Source organism: Danio rerio, chromosome 12, assembly GCF_049306965.1.
Source record: "Danio rerio strain Tuebingen ecotype United States chromosome 12, GRCz12tu, whole genome shotgun sequence".
NCBI lineage: Eukaryota > Metazoa > Chordata > Actinopteri > Cypriniformes > Danionidae > Danio > Danio rerio.
This window is the reverse complement of record NC_133187.1, coordinates 9,264,196-9,285,041: the sequence shown is the minus strand read 5'-3', so window position 1 is coordinate 9,285,041 and position 20,846 is coordinate 9,264,196. Positions and strand designations below refer to the sequence as shown.

At 36.2% G+C, this 20,846-nt stretch overlaps 1 protein-coding gene across 12 annotated transcripts in view; it reads left to right on the top strand.

Annotated features, from left to right (window-relative positions):
• jmjd1cb (jumonji domain containing 1Cb) overlaps positions 1-20,846 on the top strand; it is a 229,500-nt gene that overhangs the window by 85,314 nt on the left and 123,340 nt on the right. For all 12 annotated transcript variants that reach the window (XM_009306514.4, XM_073918201.1, XM_073918202.1 and 9 more), the window contains exon 2: positions 4,011-4,175. In XM_009306514.4, coding sequence (XP_009304789.2) covers positions 4,011-4,175 — 165 coding nt within the window. The remainder of the gene's footprint in view (positions 1-4,010; positions 4,176-20,846) is intronic.

The following is a 20,846-nucleotide window of genomic DNA, read 5'->3' as shown; positions in this document are numbered from 1 at the left end:
TATCACGCTACACCCGCTTTACGCTCACATGTGGCAAAAGAACAGACCAAAAACATGCTGTCGTTATGACACGCTGCATATGTCGAAAACATCCGACAGCTCAAACACATGTTCTCCCTCTTGTCTCAGTGTCTCACAAACACACAAACGTCAAGCTCCACTTTGACTCACATGGCTGTGGGTTGTTTCATAGCTAAGGATAACAGCAGGAACAAGGCGAGGAATGCTGGACATTCAGCGCGTCTGGAGTGAACACATCTGTCCATGAAATCACAGCAGAATTTAAGGCCACTGAGCTTTAATGTCTGTGAATAAGCATTTTTTTTAAAGATTAATTTATCAGATTTTTTAACAGCTAAACAAATAAGAGTAAAAGAGAAAAGACAGTATAAATATATAAAATATATATGTAACAGTACAAATTTGATAAAAAAAAAATTATAAATAGACCACACTATAATCCATATATTGTACAACAAGCAATATATGATGTGGATAGTAACTGTGACAAATGAAGCATGTAATAATATTTATACCCAGGGCTTTACATTAACACCCGCCAACCCGCCAAATGCCGGTAGATTTCAGCTTTGGCGGGTAAGACAGCCGCTCCCACCAGCCACTGTGGCAGATTGGAAATAATTTTTACATTGTAGTTTTCTTAAAGCAGGGTTCGACAATAAGGATGGCCCAATATACGTGCAATTGTGATCTTAGAATCGAGAAACAGCACGACTGAAAACAATAATTGTGTTCGCTTGAGACAAAGCAGGTGAATACCATATGACAGGATTATTACTCGCGCGCACAGGTGATGCGATGCGCTCCCATTTACTTGCGATTTTTTCCCGTTCACTTGCGATCGGTTCTATTTGAAAAAGACTAGACAAAAAACGATGCTCGTGTACCCACAGTCCTGCTGCTTTTAAGAGTTTAAGATTGAAAAATATATATATTTGTAAGCAACAGCAACAGTCACTGCTTTTGTTTTAATATTCTCAGGCATGTGATCATCTTTCAATATCACTCGTGGTATGTTTTTACCTGCTTTCTTTTGCTTACAGTTATTTTTGTTAATATAGTTTAATTATCATCCTTTACAATAACATTTCTTTAATATGAGATTAACCAACCATTTGTGTGTAGTAACTGCTGATCTGGGACAACACAACATCTAAATCAAGTCATTTTAGCATGTCAAAGTCACATTTATTCATATAAAATATATTTTCCAAACAACAAAATTGTGGCTAGTGAAAATGGCAAGTAGCTAGTAATGTTGGAAATCTACTTGCCACAGTGGCTGGTGATCAAAAAAGTTTAATGTAAAGGCCTGTTTACACCTGTTAACCCTCCTGTTTTTCCCGACATTCTCCCATATTTTATAGTTCTATCCCACTAAAGCATGAGACAATAATATATTAAAGTGAAAACGCAGGGGGATGGCATATTCTTCTTGTGGTTTTACTTCAAGAAATGGTTGTATGCTTGTGTTATATCAGCACTAGTACTTAACTGGACGGTACACGTTGAAACTTCCTAAACTCTTTTGTATGTTGCGCCAGTCCTGCGTCCTCATCATTTGCATGTTTATAAGGGGATTTTTAGACATCTACATTGTTTGCTTTGTTCCAAAAATAGAGATTTAATTAGCTACAATGTCACAATTTCTTCTTGTTACGGTTGCTTTCACAGAGTAACATTTTAAAGCATACCTAAATGTGTTTCTGCAAGTCACATGAGAGTACATCTGCCCTCTCATTGGTCAGAACGCACCCATTTACGTTCCTCTGCATCATCCATCAAGATGGATTGACAAGTTCACTGTGCAGGTTTTTGTGGAGCTGGTGTTACACATGCATTAAGTTATGTAGCCATCATTCCTGGTCTCACTGATAATATTAATATGTTAAATGTTATATTTAATTGATAATACTTTCATGAAGAAGTGCACTCGAAACAATTTAAAAGGAGCTTTCAATTGCAATAACTCTTATAATCGGACATGGCTGCTTTTAATGTAACAAATGATCATTTTTCTCGTTTCATTGATCTGTTGGGTCTGAGTGCTTTTTCACCTCAATCGATTGCCTCTAGAGTTTGTTTTCAGTCAGGGTGAAGTCCGTCTCGTTTAGGTATTCTCAGGACGAACATTTTGGTACAGATCTATGTACAGCTGGGGTTTACATCATGCCTCAAACAGACAAACAAGCTAAAACAGCACAATGTTCTGAAAGAAATGCTTGAAACGTGGTGCATTTTAAACATTCAAGCCATTTTGTACTGTTCACCAAATGCACTTCTCCTTTGAATCTTCCTGAGTAGTGGTCAAAATGTCCATCTTGTGTGTCTTTGTCCTTGCTGCTGTAATTATTTTTATTTTAACTTTATTACTGACTTGTCTTTGCAATAACATTGTTTAATAAAACTTTATTAATTTACTTCTTAATTACTTGTTTAGTATTTACTAGGGGTATGACGAGATCCTTTCTCCACGAGACAAGACGAGATTTTTTTACTATTTTTTGAAATCCTCAATGATGAAGTATATGAATGGAAGAAAATTGTATTCAACTGAAAAAATATTGCAAAATTCAAAACTATTTAGGTGCTTTTTATAAATTCTACTTGTAATTAATGTTATTTTACTTCTATTTGAATGAATTCTATGTTGTAAAGGGCATGCAAACACGGGAAAATATTTGCTCATATATGAATGGAAAATATATTTTTATTCAACTGAAAAAATATCACAAAATGCAAAACTATTTAGGTGCTTTTATAAATTCAACTCGTAATGAATGTTATTTTATTTCTATTTTAATGACTTATGGCGTACAGGACATGCAAACACTGCAAAATATTTAGCTATAAACACACTACTGGCTGGACAAACTCTTGAGCTTCATGATGCGAGAATGAAAATAAGGACTGATAGGGGAGAGTTGTTTTAATCGGCTTTCACCTTAACCGTGATTTAGTCTCACGAGATCTTTTAGCCGAAGTTCTCTTCACACCCCTTGTATTTACTATTAGTATTTCTGTGGTATTGAACATTACTTTGGTTACATGAGTCAAAATCAATGTCAGTTATTATTATGTTTGTTTAATTTTAACGATTAATTTTGGTGAATCCAGTATAAATTTTTGCAAGGCAATTAATGTGTTAAACTTTTTCTTTTTTCACAGTGTTCTTGTTGCTGTGTGATTATATGTTTAAGTACTAAGTAATAATAGGGAAGGCAGTGGCATCTAATTATTCATAATTTACAATCATTAGTTCAAAACTCACATGTAACTTGTGCAACAGAGGCATAAAATAAAGTGTGAAAATCTCTTGCAGTCTAAAAACATTCAGCACTGAACTATACTAACAGCATACACACAATGTCAGAATCGATTTCACCTTGTTTTGATTTTGGCGTCACATAATGACAGGTCACACAAATTGTCTGATAAACATCGGCTGTTCTTCAAAATGTCAGCAACAAACAACATCACAGTTAAAATGGTATGCCAATTACAACATGATACACATAGCCTGTCCTGGCACAGCACTTGCCCTGGGCTACTGCCCAATCTGAATGCTTATTAGAGTTCAGTGCAATGGGTAACTTTTATACGAATCTTGTGCAAGGTCTTAACCATGTTTTAAATCGTTGTTTCCTCACCAGTTATAAGCTGGGGGACATTGAGTATGTTTACATGGAAGACAATAATATGATTAAGAGTCTACCATGTAAACAGAGATTACCTTAATCCAGGTGTTCCCAAACTTTTTAGGCCGCAACCCCCAAAATAATAATGCCAGTGACTAAATTAACCGAAATGAGCATCCCTAGTTCAGACACAGATAATAAGTAAAACGGAAATAATTATTGATTTCTTGTGCCGCACGGTACCAATTGATCCACGGCTTGGGGGTTGGGGACCACTAATTCATAGGACTAGAGCTCGAGACTACTACTGTAATCGTCCATTGACCTGTTTTGTTTTTGCTCTCAATGCAGGTTTACGTGGAGTTTGACGACCTGGAGTGGGATAAGCGCGAGTGGGTCAAGGTCTACGAAGACTTCCAGATCTTTCTGCTGGAACATCAGCTGGTTTGGGCCAAAAGAAAAGAAGGTGCCCAGCTGCAGGGAACAAAAGCCAAGCAGATCCAGTGGCCAGCTCTGGTGAGTCATTCCTCCCAAGGTTTTTTTTTTATTGTTTTATTTTTTCGGAGTCAGGGATGCGCTGAGCTGCAGCTGTGGAGTATTTCAAGCTGGAACAATAGCTCTGCGGAGGCAATACGACGGGATCCTTTATGTGGCTGAGATGATTTCGGGTTTGGATGTCTTTCAGATCAATGGCTCACGTCTGACAATAAGATCATTATTTGTTTCGAAAGACAGAGGGTTTTGACGTCCTTTTAAAGAGAGGGAAAGGCAAGCAAGAGCAAGAGATTGTAAATGTTTCACGGCTCGCACTGTTTTGATTATGTAACGTGAGCAGCAGCACAGCGCCATCTGGGTAATGCGCACTCCATAGAAAAGTTCAAAGAGAAATCCTAGTGTTGGAAGGTTTGCACACACACACACACATGCACAAGCTGACGACCCAGCATGTGTCATGTTTCTCCTACTCTCACCCAGAACTCGTGAGCGGCCTGTAAGTCCCTCGCTGAGCAACAAGGAAGTCTTTCAAATCCATGACGCATATGCTACTGTAATTAGATGTGTGTGTGTTTTAGTCATATATTGGCTTGTTAGTTCTGTTAGTTAGTTCTGTTTTGGCGTACTCAATTCAATTCATCTTTATTTCTATAGCGCTTTTACAATGTAGATTGTGTCAAAGCAGCTTTACATTCTAGTAAATTGAAACTGTGCCAGTCCAGTTTTCAGAGTTAAAGGTTCAGGACACCCTAGAGAACTTTGTTTTTTATTTTAACAGATTTGTTTGTGTTGAACATCAGTTAAGACAATGTTAGCACCTGTCAGCTTTAATTGTGGGGAAAACTGGATAATTTTGAGCTTTTGTCAGCTAATTTCAGCTTCCGGGTTTAAAATGATTTTTTGGGGCGGGATCAAAATCGGAGACGTAGCGCAGTACTGCAAGTGCAATGATGACGCGTCGGTTTCTCATTATTATTCATAGCGGAGTTTTCTTATCCTATGAGAAGAGCCGGCTGCTTAATTATTCATGAGACCTGCCAGAGTTAAGCCCGAGCTGTGAGACACGTCACGGACCCACGGCACGGGCACACAGTATTTAGCCGTTCATGAAGGCTCATATGCGTTTGTTTCCATGATCCACGCGGTTTGTTGCATGTTTTCCCCCGCGATCTTGTCAGGGCCGATCATACAGCAAAGCTGTGTGTGTGCTGCTAGCATTTTTGTCGCAAGAGCAGCACGAGAATTAGAGAATGGCGGACACTGTCTTTTATCAGGAGTTTGTTCGTTCGTTTGCCTAAATCCTCCAGATTACCAGCAGCAGGGCTAATGGTTAAAATAGACACGTCAGGAGACCTGCTGGATACGGGGATCGAGGGAGAAGTCCTCATTTATAGGGTTTACATGAACACACTTATCTTTATAATGATATAAATTGTGGTTATGTGTATATGAAATTACGAATAACAAATGTAGCAGGGCATTAAATCACTGTTCATTTCTTTGCATTTTAACTTTGTAAACTATAAACTCATGCGTCTCCTCAAGGTTTGTCTCATTTTGTGAGCTAGCTTCATTCGCTCACGTTCTCCCCTGCTGGCCACGCCCACTCCTACCCGATGCTCGCGGAGCTCCACGCCCATTAATCATGCATCTTTTGAAAAATTCTGAAGTAGACTTTAACCGAAAGTGGGGGGTGTCATGGCCCTTTAAAGTTCAGTGTAAATATTGTGTTGGTGAAAGTGTGTTTTAGCACATTTGACAGCTGTATGACTGCATTCACAGTACAGACTTCATTATAACGCTATTTAAACTTTAACTAAAATTGTTATTGTGTAGGGGTGAAGCACGTGTAGGCTAAGTTAATAAATGGCCTTTGTTCATGCTGCAGTGTTTCCTGTGGCGGCAGGTCTTTTGCACAAATCTTCCAACTACCTATGATGTTATTTCAATGACAAATGTCATTATTACAAGCGCAATATTACAAGTCGAAATGAACAGAATTAATGATGGGCTAAAAATCTGCAGAATTCTGTGCGCGCAGATTCCGTGTGGGCCTAGTCATAGTTCTTACCATAATGTATATTTTAGCACAGATAGACCTAATCAGCACCCTGTAGTTGAATTATCTGTTGTTTTTGTTATGCTCCATTCGTTTTCAGAAGGATTGAACTAGAGCGAGATATGATATAGTTAAAAGACTGTTGACAACAGCTGATTTTCAGAGAAAACACAAGCATGCATTGTGCTTTATAAAAATGATTCTTATATTATTGTGCTATTTTTTTAAAGCAGCAATCATTTTTCATTGATTTGGTTTTCGTTCTTTACACTATTTTCACTCCGGCTTTTTTACAGTTGTCAAACAACTTAATAACCTAATTATGTGACTCTACGCCTGACCAAACAGCAATTTACCCACACGTCTCGCGTGATTGTGCTGTTCTCTAGTCTCCCTTTGACAGCTGTTATTTTGCTGTCGTCTTTCCCTCTTTTAAGTTTCCCGTGTCCCTCGCTTGCACACAATTGCCTTCACGGCTCTATTATTTATGGCTGCCATTGGAGGAGAGTTTACTGCCAAGCAGATATCCTTACTCAGCACTGTTTTCGCAGCACACTTTGGCCTTTCTTCTGTAGGTCTGTTGATATATGTGCTTCAGCTCCAGCTTAGCTGATTGTTTTCTCCAATGTTCAGATTGAGCACAGCAGATCTTTCAGCTGAATGTGACTTGGGCCGGTTTCTCTCCTCAAACATGTGGTGTGTGAGCAGTTTAGTCTATTTTGTGAACGATTTTGTTTTTCCTCTAGATGAGTCAGCCGTAAAGACTGACAAATCATTTTCTAACATTCGAGTTATTGTTTTGTACCGGTCTAACGACTCTGGTTTAAATTTGACTCACTGTCTGAACCACAAGTTTTTACTTTCAGTCCTGTCAGTCTCTGAACATAAGTGACAATTGCTATTGTGTCATTAATGATGTTATGTGGAATATTGTTATGTATATTGTGTTGAATTTAAAGTGACAGTCACCAAAATGGCATGATTGGGATCACAGCCTAAAAAAGGCAGTTTCGCAGAGTTTATTTGTGTGACATTTTGAGCTGAAACTTTACACACTCTAGGGACTTATTTGACATCTTATAGAAATGGGTATTATAAGTCCCTTTTAAATAAATGCTAATCTTTTGAACTTTCTAATCTTTAGGGAATCTTTTAAAGGGGTGGTCCACTAGGACACCATATTTTGAACTTTAGTTGATGTGTTATGTAGCTGTGTGAACATATATACTGGGTATACTTGAAACACCCAGGCAGGTGTGTTAAGGCAAGTTGGAGCTAAACCCTGCAGGGCACCGGACCTCCAGGAACAAGACTGGTGACCCCTGGTGTATACTAAATGCTCAGTTGTTTCCTTTTTACTATGTCCTTGCTTGTGTGCTGATAGCTTGACTTTGCAGCAGATGTGATGCAGCTTGCTCTCTCTTTGGATCTGGTTATCAGTGACGAGTGCTGTTGTTGGTTCAGATGAGATTGTCTGCAAGGCCGTTATGCATTTACGACATCCTGTAAATCTCCTTTGTCAAGTGCAGTATTTTACGCGGCCATGCTGAAGTGGCCAGCTCTCCGATGGCATAATTGTATTTAGCCCTGCTTGGCCCACAGCCTCTAGGGCGATCTTTACTGCTGATAAATGCTCACAGCCAGAACCCCAATGTCTTTTCTTTGCATACAAGGGATGAAATCACTCTGCAGAAGGGAACAATGCTGTGGATTATAATCTTCAAACCCATTATTTTCATCAGCCCACATGAGTGACTTTAATAAATGGTTCGGCTGCAATGTTTTGGCTTGATAATTATGATGCGACAAGTGTGTTAAAGAGAGGCCTTACGCCGCAGAATCAACATAAAATCCTTTTTTTTTTCCGATTGCTATTGGATAGTAAGACCTAGTAATGCGTTCCCCTGATAATCTGAACTGTAAACGCTGAATTAGATTCGGGAGGTCAGATGCTGCAACACACGAGTTGTTATTTTTAGTTGTTTTGTGATGGGAACAGCTGGTGTGTTGATAAGGCATAGTGATTGGTTTAGTGCTGCTCATGTGACACAGCAACAGATCAACAAACATACCATTATATGCGCACACTGCTTGACTGCTTTTTGTATTGTGCATTAGGCTGTTTTAATACTTCAAATGACTGAATTAACTGGATTGTCATTTTCAACAAAATCAGGCCAAAGTTCTATTGACTATTGTCAGTTTGCTTGGTTAAAACGGCTGTTGTCTGTATATGCCAATATTCAGTAATTGAGTATATCATATGCGAACTACTTGATACAGAAGTATAAATTGGCCTTTAGTGTGGTTTCATATTGTAAAAAGCTGCAATTTAGTTAAATGGAAAGCCCACACAGCACTGTTGATGGTCTTGTGTTTTCAGTTAAATGCACATTTGGTAAAGCAATATGCTTTATTTTCAGGATCATGAAATTTCCGATATTTTTTCTAAATAAAATAGAAACTCAAAGGTCTTTAACACTGCAAAAAATACTTTGCTCGCGGCTTATTTTGGTAATAATTCTTAAATCAAGAAGCATTTTCTAGACGAGATTTTGGGGTAAGCAAAATGAACTTATTTCAAAGCAAGAGAAGATTAATTCGTGTAACCCATCTCCTGACATTTTATTCTACCCATCAGATTATGCTACCAACACTCTATTGAAATGGTTCTGAGGTTGGGTTTAGGGATTAGGTAGGTTAGGATGATATTACAGCTTTATATCACACTACTCCACATTAAAATTTACACTGGTAGCAAAATCCGATGGGTCATCAAAATTTGCTTCCTACTTTTTAAATAGGGGGTAGGACAAATTGACAGAACTCCCATTGGCAGATTATTTAGATTATTTTAAGGACAAACTCTAAAAATTTGTTCTTATTTCTGAAAACAAGACTTTTTTTTTTTACTTAAAAGGCTTTTTGATTTAATCATTTTACATATGTGGACTAAGAAAAGCATTTTTGCAGTGCAACCCTCTCTCTTTTTTATTAATATAATTTTTTTATTACAATAATAACATCTTGAAAGTGGCCATAGATTTTTTTTTAAATGTGCTGCATTTTTTTTACTCACAACACATGCGAATAGAACAGAACTTGGAAATGTTTGAAGGGGACCCAAAAACGTGACGGACCTGGCTATTTAGGTTATTTAGGCAATATTAGGCAATAATATTTTTAATATTTAGGCAATAATATACAAAAGACAAGGGAATCTTGTAATCAGGATGTTAAAATAAACAAAGAACTCACCTTTAAAAGATCACCTACAATTTCATTGAGCAATAGTCACGGCACAATAAACAAATCCCAGCTGGGGTATAGGCATGGGATGATAACCGGCCTCAAGTATACTGCGGTTTGGAAAATCAAGGTTTTAAAAACCATCAAAATTTTCTGTAATATCGTTCCTACGGTATATGCTTTTGTTTTTTAAGACTATTTTATTTACTTTTTAGGGCAACAGTATCTCCAAATCAAAAGCTACAGGTCAGCCCAAGATTCAGCAAACATTTTAAAGTTTAAAAATCCTTTATAAACCAACATACAAGTGTACTATAGATATGCACAGTGCAGTGGTTTACTTTATATTCAAAGAAAAGAAAGAGAGCCAAAGATGCCTTTTCAAGTTGTAAAGAAATCTGTTTTTGAAACTAATGAAGATAGCTGAAGTAAATTATTCATTTTAATTATTCGGCCTGACCAAGGCTTTTACTGTGCCAAAATATTTGAAATGTTTCTATTGTGTTCAATGGGGGAAAAATGCAGTTCGTCTTCTTAATTTGTTTGTGTTAAGAACATTTGCAGCACGTTTTCTTATTGTGTTACATGCTGTCAAACAGATGAAGATCTTGTTTTATTTTGCCTGTGTTTTTGCAATTGCGAGTGTTTTCTTATATCGCAGCTAATTAAGCTCTCTCGGCCACCACAGTAATCCTGTCAAGTAAAGTAATTAAAAGGATAGTTCACCCAAAATTAAAAGTTCTGTCATTTACTCACCCTTCTCTTTTTTTAAACCTTATAGATTTTCTTTCCTTTATAGTCAGATATTTTAAAGAATGTTTGAAACCTGTAACCATTAACTTCCTCAGGAAAAGCAAATACTATGGAAGTCAATGGTTACCAGTTTGTGCATTCTTCAATATGCTGTGCTCAAAAGTACTAAAACTGGTATAGAACAAATAAAGACTGAGTAAATGCTGACAGAATTTCCATTTCTGAGTGAATCATCTTTTTAAAACAAGAAGTGTGTTAATTTTTATATTACAATACAGTTTAGTATTGTAATATAATAATAATAATAATAATAATAATAGTAGTAGTAGTAGTAAAAATAAAAATAATAGTCATGATAATAGTAATAGCAATAATAATAATAATAATAATAATAATAATAATAATAATAGTAATAATAATAATAGTCATAATAATAGTCATAATAATAGTAATAATAATAATAATAATAGTAGTAGTAGTAGTAATAATAATAATAATAATAATAATAATAATAATAATAATAATAGTAGTAGTAGTAGTAGTAATAATAATAATAATAGTAGTAGTAGTAATAATAATAATAATAATAGTAATAATAATAGTAATAATAACAACAACAATAATAATAATAATAATAATAATAATAATAATACAAAAGTATTATTATTTTTATTCTTGTTTTTGTTGAAAATGATCAAATCAGCTCCTAAAACATGCAACAAAATTTCCTTCCATGTCTTCAAATTCCCCAAGAGGCCTGGAATCCTGTGGGAATCTTTGCTGGGCCTTTATCTCACTGTGCAAGAGCAGTTTTCAGTTCCTCTTGTTAGTGTCTAGTGTTTATGTGGTGCTGCTGGTGAAAGATGCTCCTCTGCTTGTGACCTTTGCTTCTGGTCTCTCTCTGACTCGCTATAAAAATAAAGCCCGAGGGGAAAATCCTGGCTCTCCTGCTCTAGTGTCGTATGTCTGTCTGTCTGCGTCGGATGATGCTTTCAGGACGCCCAGTTTTGCCAGGCCTGTCAGATTGCATGTTGGCAAGCGCAGAGGGTGAAGTGTCAGCCATGTGTCTTTTTGTGAAGAGTCAGTGTGAGAGAAGAGGTAGAGAGTCGCGCTACATTTAGACGGAGGAATACACAGATGATCTTTCACTGCCAGCAGCACAGCTGGCTGCTTAATGGCAGCAATCATAGACGGCAGCAGATACAGGGATGGCCTGGGGCGTCTCTCTCTCTCTCTTCTCCTCTCTCTCTCTCTCCATCCTGCACTGAAAGGACTGTCTCTGTGAGTAATGAAGCCCGGCTGATGGGTGGGTGTGGGACATGACTTCACCAAAACCCCCCTCTGCACATTTGGCTTTGATTTGCGTCGATGCTCGCTTACGATTCAGGTTTCTAGGCTGATGTAGTGAAATACAAGAAGCAACTTGATTGTCATTGTTAATTTTGGTTGCTTCATTATTCTGTAATAGCTGTATGTACTAGTTTTAGTGATATACGGGGGCTGCACGATATTGGAAAAATCTGATATTTCAATATTTTATTTTTCCATATATATTGTGATATGAATACAGTTTTCTGGGGAGTCTAACTGTATTCAGGTACAGAAATTGAATAATCACAATGCCGATAAATGCTTTTCTCACTTTGCTTTGTCTCATTTAGTCGAAAAGATCAAATCAAATATTGTTTTGTTTTCACTTTAACTCAAAATTGAGAGTTTTCCCTTAAAACTAGCAAATTTATCTGCTAATGTTTTTTTTTTTGCTTTGAAATGTAGATATTTGGACTAGAAACAAGACAAAAGTTCTACATAAGATTTTTTTTTACCGTAAAAATAATTAAATACAATTAATTTTTGTTATACCTTTAAATATTATTATTTTCTGTGCCCAATTGTTTCGAATTCTCACGAAATGCTCAGTCACAGGCCTTAAAAACACATGCAAATGATAGACTTTACTCTATTAAGGTTAACTTGGGCAGTGACTTTGTTCTGTGGCTCCTGGTCAACTATAATTCAGACTCATCATTGCATATCTTGGAATGTGGCGATTGCGTATGCGCACAGTGTGCATACCAATGCTGAAACTAAATATTGTGCAGCCCTATATTCGACTTTCATGAAATCATAAACCATAAAGCTATGTGTCGTATGTATTTGACAGTGTGTAGTTGTTGACTGATGCGCTTGCATTAATACAGCACATATCAGTGGATGTTGCCCTCTAATATTCAGTGTTTAAAACTTAGGAAAGGACTGGCAAGCCTATTCTGCTGGTGAATGAACAACTAATTGCTAACTATCATTTTTTGTGCTTTGAAGCTTCTCTACAGTGATACTAAAATAACATTGTGAAATCTTTCTCTTTTATTCTATTTTAAAATAACTAAGTTAAACTGTTATGTTTTTGCTACATTTTGACGTGAACAAAATTGATGGTAGCCTTCGATTTTATCCATTAGTTTCATTAGTAATGCTTCTTTTAAACCACAATTTAATTCAATTTCTTCAGTAATTTTTAATTAATCACAGATTTTTTTTCAGTTTTAAGTTATTTTAGTGACCACTGTAGTTTTTTCTTCTTCAATTAATGGGTACCAACAATTTTGTCCACGTTTGCATTTTTAATTGATAAAATCAATATTAAATTAATAAATTATCATGATTATATAAGTGCAGTGGTTACCACCAATTTCATAACATCTTTTTAATGTACTTCTTCTTATTATTTTTTTGTCTTGTGCCAATTTGCTTGAAGAAAATGGACAATAGCAAATCAATATGATATGGGCAAAAGAAACTAATCACGATTTTCTTGAGCAATATTGCCGTTCTGATTTTAATCATGCTTTTGACACACGCAGACATTTTTCAGTGTGAATCTGAAAAATAATTCCAAAAAAAAAAAAAAAGATCTTTATTAAAGACCTGTAAGATGTCTCTGAAACTTAAAAAAATAAAAATGAAAATCACCTAGTAAATTTGTAATAAATTGTTTTGGTCAAACTTTATTTTGTTGTCTGTTGAAGGAGCAGTATCAACAGATATTAAGCAGACAGTCTACTAATACTCAAATGGACCATCAAAATAAAGTGTTACCATTGTCTCTTGAACCGACCTGTGGCAAAACAAGTAAATAGGCCACGGTGTGTGCGCGGCGTTATACTAAAGTAAGGCTTAGATGTTCTGCTTAACCACATACCAGATGCGTCTTTTGTGCTCATAAGTAGGCATGAGACGATAACCGCTATCAAGATATATCGCGGTTTGGAAAAGTCAAGGTTTTGAAAACCACCAAAATGTTCTGCTATACCATTCCTAAGGTATATGTAAGGTGTTTTTAAGACAACAGTATCTCCATTAGTACCGATATCCAAAGACGCCATTTTAAATGTTAAAGAAATCAGTGTTTTTAAAACTAATGAAGGCAGCAGAAGTTACTGATTGATTTGAATTGATTGATTTAGCCTGACATGTTTGGCTATGCTCCATAATATTTTAAATGTTTCTAAACATAAAATATATTGTGTTTAAAGGGGGAAAAAGTTTTTGTTTTTACCCAGACATTTAAAAATCACATATTTTAGAGCAGTAATCACAATACTGTGAAACCGTAATATTTTTATCCAAGATTATCATACCATCAAAATCTTACCTAATCTAATGCCTACTCACTAGTTCGTTTAGTCAAATGAAGGCGCAGGGCTTGCATATTGGGAGCAACACACGGACGTATTTCAGGCGCACTTCAAATAAACACAGGACACCCAAATACCAAGTGCTTTTTAATTTTCTCCATAAATAAAACTTGTATCAGAGCTGCAGCAAGGTTTTGTTAGTTTGTCATCCTCTGAGAAAATGGTTGATGGCTGCCTTGCAACGACAAAGGAGCGCAAGCGCATTGAAAATGCTGAAGGAAGCGACGTGCTTTCCACACATTTTAGGCGCGATATGTGACTGACAGGCCTTACAAATTACCTGGTTCCGAATACATCAGATTTCCTGCATCCAAAGTAATCTCACACCACAGATGCTGAATTTTTTTAGCACCAAGACCTCCTGTGCTGAACTCATCATCCTTGTTTATACAGCCTATTCAGTCTCCTGTTCTCGCACTCTGTTTAGGCGCGCTGTGTTATGATTGGTCTAAACAGCATACTGTGGGAGAAGTCAGGAGGACTGGAAACATGAAATTAATTTAAAGTATTAACTAACCACCCTAATCTGAGCATCACTGTTATAATTATATTTACTAACTTCAAAGTTTTAAATGGCAGTCAGGGTTCAATGCTAAGGATTTTTTCTACTTGCCCGATCGGACCAGTGGTTCAGATTTTTACTTGCCCTGCCAATGTTTTCACTGTCTCTACCAAAAAAAATGTTAATAGCTATTTCTTAGCCACAAATAAAAAAACTGAAAAATGTGTCAAAATGTTTGTAAATCTAGAATTTAAATATTTTAAATTTTTTTAGTAAATGTACAATGAGCAAAACTCAAAGTGTTTTGCAAACAAAAGCAGCAAAATGTGCAGGCATTTTATTGCAAAACAAAAGATGGCTTGCCTGTCAAACTGACGTCAAACTGTACAAAACATCACTGTACAAAACATGGACAAGTAGTCACAGGCAAATTAAACTTTAGTGACAGGGCATCAGTGGCCCAATCGGGCCAGTAACAATCCTGTCTACTGTCCCGAGCATCTCACACGCTGGCCCTGGGCCATCGGGCAGTCCTTATTGTTGAGCCCTGGCAGTGTATTTAGTTTATTTTTATTTTATTTTATTTTATTTTGCCTTAATATTATTATTACTTTTATAGTCTTATGGCTGTGTGATACTTTACTGCTATTTACTAGCAAATAAGTGTCTATCGTATTTTCTTATAAAAGCATATTCTCCTTTGGCGCACACAAAAATACCGTAACACAAATAAAACTTTTTGTTGTTGTTGCTGTTGTTGAACATGTCAGCAGGCTAAAGCTCAAACTCATGGCCTGTCTGGGCCATACTGCTGAGCTCTGTACAATGACCCTTCACTGAGACTTCCATTAAATAAACAGACCAAAAAAATAAAAACCGTCTGTCGCCCCAAGGGCTGCTTCCTGTCATGATACTACTGTTTCTCTCTTTCTGTCGTCTCTCTTATGATGCCAGAGGAAGCACCCCCGCATCAGCAGCAGCTGTGTGGCAGGAAGCGAGACCTCTGTGGCTTACCTGTGTGTTATCTCTGCTCCCATGAGTGTGCATGCGAGTCGTATAATGTGTCATTCTAAGGGCAAGTTGCATAACTCTCTCGACTTTTTATCAGACCTGCTGGTAGCGACTGCAGGAAGGATATTAACTTGAGGATTCAGTTTGTGGGGTCAGGCCTGCAACTTCACAGTGGGAGGTGCAGTTTTGCGGTGGGCCTCCAATGCATCTTCTTCCATTAGGGTTTATTTATAGAGAGACTTCCGTTTACACAATCTGAACTTGCCTGTAGATGTTGGGAGAGACCGTACTCCAGTGTACAGGACATGTGCTTGCATTCTAGCTAGATGAAGCTCGATGGAATGAACACTAAGGCGTTGTTTACATGTGTGCCTTTTTGTTTTAAAATGCGTACGCTTTGTTATGGTTACGACTGGCGTCCTCACTAATTTAGCATCTTTGACCCTTTAAAGTACATATAATATAATAAAAACTTACCAAGTGACTTTGTTAGCTCACATGGCTAGTTTTGTGGTGAACAATTTAGCTGTGCATGTCATTAAAGAGCCCCTATTATGGGTTTTTAAAAATAACTTTCCATGCAGTGTGGAGCACAGCTCTAAGTCAATGAAAACATCCAGCTGAGGGTTAAATCTGAAAGTGCAACCTATTTAAAAATATAGATTTTTTTAAATAAAAGATTTGACTCATTTAAATGATTTGGTGTTAATCCAGATCTTTTGCCTGTTCGTATTGACATCGACATGAAACAATACCAAATATGCAGTGCTGGATCTGGTAAAACGTGAACACACCTTTCCCTTCAAACACTAGCAGTGTGGGTGTGTGTGGGGCTGATCATAAATAAAGATGAGTGAACATTGAGTGAACGTTCTGATGATTAATGCAATAATCTACCCTGCAACAGGGGATTCGTCAGCATTTGTAAAGGAAGGATTAGAAAAGACTTGATGTATGGGACTTTGTCAGAGCTTGACAGGATTTATCAGTATACAGTTCATGGATCAGTTTCTTCCTCCATTACATAAGTGTAAGTAAGTGCAATTAAAATTGTTGCCTAGTTTTCCCTAGCTTACAAAATATGTATTTAATTGTGTTTTGTTACTTCTAATCGCTCCTCGCGGCTTGTACTGTATCTAGTTAACTGTTTAAACTTCTCATTTCGTGTCAAAATCCACTTTTTTAACATGACGCGTGATGCTTTCTTTAACTATTTAAATGCGGTGTGAGGACAAAACTGAAGTGACGTACCCAAGTATATTTAATTCACGAAGGAACAAAGAAGAGGGCTGTAAATCGTTACATTTCTAAAATATTTGCAAACAATATGTACTTTTCGATTATCAGACATTTAGAGACAACGCAAGCCGGTTTTCATCGAAGCTAGTTGTTTGGCTTCGACTTGGTGTGCCCTTAAGCTATATAGAGTGGATAGAGAGAGTGTTTTCATACTAAAAATGAGGTTTAAAATTGAAAACACATTCGTTTAAAGAGCAACGGAGTGTTTAAGCTAGTCAAAATCATTTTATTTTCATTCCCATTCTCAAAGATGACTTATAAAGACGTCATGTGTCAAGTTTTGCTGTTCAGTTTTTAAAAGTATTTGCATAGCACTTTCTAAATGATTTCAAAGCAGCTTTACAGTAGAGCTGCACGATTCTGGCTAAAATGAGAATCGCATTTTTTTTTCTTCTTAAAATAAAGATGATTTTCTCATGATTCTGTATATGTAAAATAAAGTTATGGTAAAAAAAAAAACGGTCACACTTTACAATAAGGTTCATTACTTAATGTTAATTAATGCATTTACTAACATGAACAAACAATGAACAATACATTTACTACTGTATTTGTTCATGTTAGTTACCATTAGTTAATGAAAATACAGTAGTTCATTGTGAGTTCGTTAACTCAGTGCATTAACTAATGTTAACAAGCATGAGTTTGGATGTTAATAATGCATTAGTAAATGTTCAATTATGATTAATAAATGCTGTACAAGTGTTGTTGATGATTAGTTCATGTTAGTAAATGCATTAATTAATGAACCTTATTGTAAAGTGTTACCAAACAAACATATGGCACAACATCGATAATAATATTATGTGTAGGTCTACTGGTTTTTATAAATAATTCTATTCTACTTATAATAATTATGATGTTATTATTATGTTTGAGATATATGCTTGCAATATGTCATATTAGACAAATTTATTCATTTATTCACAAATCAGACATTTGCCATTATCAGATTATATTCAACAATATATAGGCTAGAGTAGTTATACTGACACTGTAAACATTTATTTTCATGCACAACTGTGGGTTCGCTATGAAAGAAAAAACATATCACATGCTTGCCGTAATCATAACCCTAAAATGCGGTATGATCATTTAAATGAAGTGCACACTTTCGGTTTCATTCTGACTGCTAAGTGCTTCTTCATACTTCGTGCGCAGCTCCCAAACGATCACTCTGTGCCACAAACTGAATATTATTTACAACTGTGTTACCTGTTATTGGCAACATATAGAGGTTCTGTTCACTAAAGTAGACGCGCGCACGTCTATTATTAAGTAGAATGCGCGCGCCCTCTCTGTGATAATAGCTCACGGTCAGCAGCTCACGTCACGTGTGATTTCCCGGCCGCGAAAACATCATTATATGAAGACAAAAATGACATTTTAAGGTGAATTATACCTTATAAATACATTATGTGACCCATTCAATATCATTTGGAGGTGTCAATGTCACTGAGCAACATGTGTGAAACAATGTAAAAACTTGTGCGCCCGCCTTTTCTTCTCTCCTGAACTTGATTCGGCAGAATCGTAGAAATGCTGGATTAAGATCGTCTAGGGGGTCGAATCAAGATCGTGATCTTTTAATGATTAATTGTGCAGCTCTACTTTACAGTATATTATTATGTTATTGTTTGTAAGATATATAAACTGCAATAAATAAGTGCACAATGTTTTCTCCACCTCATCCAACTCAAATAAAATTAAATTCAGTGACCTCAGTCATATCAGTAAACATGTGGGGTTTTCAGTCTGATTGATCTGTCAATCTGAACACTAATCGATTGTTTGCTGTAAACATAACTGATGATGCAATAGCCAAAGATGTCTGTTGTGACTGAGCTCAGTGAGTGGCTGTTCAGTCTAAAAAGATGGTGTGTTTAATAGTTTGCTATTGCACAAATGATGTCTTGTCTTTCTGTTGCTTATGTCTAAAGAGTCTAGCAAAGACCAAGCTGTTTTCACTCGGCATTCCCATGGAAACCCAATCTAATGTGTTAACATGATTGACAGAGAAGTGTGTGAGGCATTGAGCGGTGTAAAGGTCACAGATAGTAGTGTTTGCATACCGTGAAGTCCATAGGACATGAAGGGCTGGACTTTTGGAGTGGTGATAGTCCTGGACAGCCCTCTTCAAAAAGTGGCACACATCTCAAAGTCTGGTCTCAACAGTCTATCTGATTGGTATTCATTGAATAAATATAGCAACATAACAGGAATATGTAAACTTAGACAGTCCAGGCAGATTATGGATTGGTAGACAAGGAAATTAGTTTTATATGCAGACATATACTGTACAGTTATAATGTACAGTACATTAATAGGTTGAATAGTCCAGCACATTACAGGTGGTTTATTTAAAGTAGTTTATTCAAAATACAGGTTTAATTGAACAGCAAATGTTCTATCTGTTTGTAGGTGTTGTCCTTAGGGCAGTGAAACTGATGTGACTCAACAAGCACATCTTTTTTTTCTCTTCTGCCTGCCGTGTGGTGGCTTTCAGTCAGAGCTTTTTCTCTTTCTTTGCTTTCTTTTTCCTCCCTCACTGAGCTGACAGCAGTGTGGAGTGCCGACTGACTTCTAGAACTGGAAAAGTTCAGTACGTCCACAAACTGAGGAGGAACTGGCTGTTCAGCTCTACATAAAAACAGAAATGTGTGGGAAATCAAAACTGTCTGCCACATCAAGAAATTTCTCCCATGCTATTCTAATTTTCATCCTAATCATCAGTGAATATAATAAGTACTGAACAACATTGAATTTTATCATTGGCTTGAATTCAGTGACGTCTTGTTATAGAGTATTTATTGCATGTCTTAGGGGCAGTTCAAGCACATTTTTCCTTTTCAACGTGCTACTTTTTTTTTACAACATGAACACAAGCTGGAAGGATATGTTTGATCGTTACATTTGCGTCTTGCGTCTTTTGAAATGCCTGTGATGTGCCATGTTTTTTTAAACGTCATGTCAAGATCTTTTACACGCAGTGCAGCTCATTACTCTCAGGTCTAAAAGCAATACACCAATCAGAAGAGCTTGGAGGCGGAGCAACCATTGTGAGCTTCTGTTTACAGTAGACAGTTGGCATGACAACTGATTTATTAACTGCTCTATTGTAGTGGATGCAATATTTATACAATATGAATAAATGAATGTGCTCATAATAACCTTATTGGTCACACTTTACAATAAGGTTCATTAGTTAATGTTAATTAATGCATTTACTAACATGAACAAACATTGAACAATACATTTACTACAATATTTGTTCATGTTAATAAACGTTAGTTAATGAAAATACAGTTGTTTATTGTTAGTTCATGTTAACTCATGGCGCATTAACTAATGTTAACAAGCATGGACTTGGATGTTAATAATGCATTAGTAAATGTTCAATTATGATTAATAAATGCTGTACATGTGTTGTTCATGATTAGTTCATGTTAGTAAATGCAATAACTAATGAACCTTATTGTAAAGTGTTACCACATTATTTTGCTAATTCTAATGAGTCCATTATTGTTGTTATTACAACATGTTCATAATAGCGCATCACGTGAACTTGATGATGTGCTTTAAAAAAAAAAAAACATTCCTTAGCACCGCATCAAGTATTTTTATAAGCAAAGACACATTCATTAAGTAAATTTTCTACTATAAATATGTCAAAACTCATTTCAATTGATAATGTACATTGAGAACTTAATTTGCACAACTTCATATATGATTTTCTTAGATTTTTTGCAATCCTCAGAATCCATAATTTGAAATAGTTGCATTTCAGCCAAATATTTTTCAATCCTACCAAACCATACATAAATAGAAAGCTTATTTATTCACCTTTGATATTGACATGCTGTTAGTCTTTCCCAAATTTTTACAGTCATTCACTGCAAAAAAGCCAGGTACATTTTTTTGCTATTCACTACTGTGATAAACACTGCATTGTGGGTCGTTTTAAAACTTTTACAGTAACTTACTGCATACTGTGAATTTGCGGTATTCTACTGTAATCAAAGTTATCAAGTACTGCTACTGCAGTTGAAGACAAAAATAAAACAGTTAATGAAAGAATTACAGTTATTTACTGCAAAAAACATTCACTAGTGTCATATGCA